Source organism: Echinops telfairi, unplaced genomic scaffold, assembly GCF_000313985.2.
Source record: "Echinops telfairi isolate 266 unplaced genomic scaffold, ASM31398v2 ScPeMD7_2565;HRSCAF=3150, whole genome shotgun sequence".
NCBI lineage: Eukaryota > Metazoa > Chordata > Mammalia > Afrosoricida > Tenrecidae > Echinops > Echinops telfairi.
Genome location: NW_022106463.1, coordinates 10,338,238 through 10,341,497, shown reverse-complemented (window position 1 = coordinate 10,341,497; position 3,260 = coordinate 10,338,238). Strand labels below are relative to the sequence as shown.

At 54.1% G+C, this 3,260-nt stretch overlaps 1 protein-coding gene across 1 annotated transcript in view; it reads right to left on the bottom strand.

Annotated features, from left to right (window-relative positions):
- RFC3 (replication factor C subunit 3) overlaps positions 1 to 810 on the bottom strand; it is an 8,211-nt gene extending 7,401 nt beyond the window's left edge. The window contains exon 1 of the mRNA XM_004715425.2: positions 717 to 810. Coding sequence (XP_004715482.1) covers positions 717 to 803 — 87 coding nt within the window. The 5' untranslated portion in view covers positions 804 to 810. The remainder of the gene's footprint in view (positions 1 to 716) is intronic.
- Positions 811 to 3,260: the final 2,450 nt, after the last annotated feature.

Here is a 3,260-nt window from a genome sequence, read left to right as displayed (position 1 = left end):
TGTGTGTGTGTGTGTGTGTGTGTGTGTTTTAAAGAGTCTTGGGAGGTGCCATCAGGTAAGTGCTGGGCTGCTAACAGCAAGGTGGGCATTCAAACCCACCAACAACTTAGGGTGAAAGATGAGGCTGTCTGCTCCCATTAAGATCCACAGCCTCGGAAATCCCCGTGGGGTTGCCAGGAGTCAGAATCAATTTGGTGGCAGGGCATTGGGTTTGGGGGTTCTGCACCTAGCACATCCATTTAAGGTGCAATACGCTAGGCTGCAGTGGGAGGGGCTGTGAACTTTTGCCCCCAGGGAGCATAAAGCAATCCCAATCCCAGAAGGTTCCCGAGGCTGCGTCGGTCTTTTGGGGGAGGAGAGGGTTGGAGCACTCGGGGGCTAACAGCGAGGTCAGTGGTAAGAGACCCTGCGGGGCCGGGGAGGGGGCAGTCCCAGTGTGTCCCACTGGGTCGCATGGACCGGTCGATGCTGGGCTAAGAGCAAGGCAAGCCACACCGGGCGGTTCGTCACCGCCGCCGGGCACGAGCGCCCGCTAATCGGGGCGGGGGCCTCCAAGGCGCCACGGGGCCTCGACGTGGACACCAGCGAGGCGCGAGGGCTCCGGGCCTGCAGCCTGCGGGCCTCGGTGCCTCCATTTCCGCGCGCGGCGGGCCGGGGGCTGGCCTGCAGGGCACCCGGGGACCCATCGCCACAGACCCCGGCCCCGACGCACGAACCAGGTTGCGCAGCTGGGCCGCCTGCTCCTTGTGGTAGTCCAGCCGCGCCAGGGAGCAGGGCCGGTACTTGTCCACCCAGAGGCTCATGATGGCCCGCGGCCCGCCCCGCCGACGCTCGAAAATCCCGCGCGCACCGCCCGCCGGAAGCGAGCCGCGGTTTCCCGCGAGCGCCGCCCCCACGCGTCACTTCCGGCGACGGGCGCGCGCGTGCGCGCGGCGCAACGGAAGCCGGGCGGGGACAGACTTAGCGCTGCGTGAGCGCCCCCTAGCCGGAGACCTGCTCATTTTCTCCCGTCGTGTTTCCTTTGTTCTCGCGACACGCCGGACACGATGGCGCAGAGTCGGAACCTGGGCGTCCCACCGGGTGCCCTTTGGCCGCGTTTCGTTCCTGGCCTCATTCATTCATTCATGCATTCACTCAGTCATCCCCCGAAAACCTATTACAGACCTGTTATAAATGGGGCCGTCTGCCTCCCCAGAGATTGACAGCCTCAGAGCCCCACCGAGGCTGTGCCCCGGGCGGTGGCCGGTCGGCATGACTGGGTGGCAGTGTCTGTGTGCTGATGCACCAGGATCCAGGTCGCTCACCTTTTCTACCTGGGAGCTCCTGTCGTGAGATACTGTGTGTTACCCGTTATTAGTGACTCCCATATGGGAACATTGTGGGTCTAAGCCTGTTGGCTTAGAGATCACAAAATACAAATTGCTCCTCTTGACCTTGTTAAAAATCTGTTACCTGCCCTACACCCCCCCCAACCTTTTTTTTCTTTAACCAGTGATGTGTCGTTAACTCCTCTTTGGTTGTCCTTGCTAACTTCTTCCGAAGTACTGTGTTTAAACTGCAAAAACAGCCTCACACAGATGTTCGAAGGGAGAAGTTCTCTAAAGTGAGATGGGCCAGAAAACTACTTACACCAAACGGGATTAAATGTCCGGTATTTTTTTTAAGGCGGGACCCCTGGTTGCATCGTGGGTTACATGTTGAGCTGCCAACCACAAGATCAGTTCAAAGCCATGAGCTGCTCCTAGGGAGAGCTTTCTGTTCCAATAAAGACTTTCCACCCACTGGCCTGTGATCTTCCTGCATTTGGCGACATTGCATGTGTCTTGTGAGTCTGAAGAGGACTTTATAGATTGGTATCAGACATATGGGCTAATATCGGACTGATGGACTTGATCTGGACTGGGCTGGGATGTTTTCTCAATATTTAAGTACTCTGATATAAATCTCTTCCTTATACACATTTGAGTGTCTATGAATTTGTTTCTCTAGTTAACCCAGACTAACACAGAACCTCTGACCTTGTGGTTAGCAGACCAACGCATAACCTATTAAGCCACCAGAGCCCCTAATCATTTGTTAGGGGAAAATGTAAAAATCTTAAAATGTAAATGCCATTCGTAAATTCAGATTGAGTCCTGTCTTATAACAGTGGGGTTAAATCCATTCTTATATGTTGCGTCCCGGCCTGCAGGAAGCACGAGCAAGGCCCTGCAGGGAAAGACGAACCTGGATGGAGAAAACACACGGGGACGTGGAGCAAGACAAAACTCTGATCAAACTCATTTATTTGGGCAAAGCTGGGGTATAAAAAAGGGGAACTGGGAGGTGCATATTTTAATAAGGTGTGCGACACAACATCCAATCCAACATGTACATTAAAGAAGCTCCAATGAGCGCCTGGCATTATTAACCAATGGGTGAAAAGGTCAACTTTACAACCGCCAGTGCTACAGAGCACGTAGCTAGGAACGTGGAGGTAGGGTCCGGCAGGGATTTCAGGCAGGGCCCCACAGGTTTTGCAAATGAAAGACAACACTGAACTAGGAAGCAGCCAAGTTCGGCTCCGTGGCTGAGGCTAAGGCCTTAATGGCCACCGGTTCCCAACACTTATAGTAAGTGAGGGGGGGTGGGGAACACTGTGATTTGATCCTTCCTCCCCCTTCTCTGTTATATAAGAATACGCTCTTCATTCTACAGACCTTCTTATTCATGCACTTGGCTTGAAAGAAAAACTGTTATCTGGTTTGCGGAGAGGAGCAGACATTTCTAAGTCATGAAGCTCGACAGCCTCAGGCGGAAGGAGCAGAATCAGGCCACACAGCTGAGTGTTCAAATGTTCAGATGCAGCAGGATCTGTGGGACAGCGTGTGTCCATCCACTGTCCCCAAGTCCATTCCCCCTGGGAAGTTGATGAGCTGCCACCCATCGGTGTGAGCCTGAGACCCCAGGCCACAGAGAGCCCACCCTGCCATCACCCTCACCGTTGTGTCTGACACCACAGGGGCAGCCCATGGTCCATGCATTTCATGGATGACCTTCCTCCCTTGCTGGCCCTCTGGTTCACCAAGCATGATGTTCTTCTCTTTGGACTGTATGTCCAAAGTCCGTGAGACCAAGTGTCACCGTCCTCTCTTCTAAAGAGCACCTGCCTGCCCTTCCTCCAAGACAGATTTATCCTTCTCCTGGCCTGGCAGTCTGAGCATATTCAATATTCTTCACCTTGACTATAAATGCTTCAATATTTCTGAATTTGCAGAATC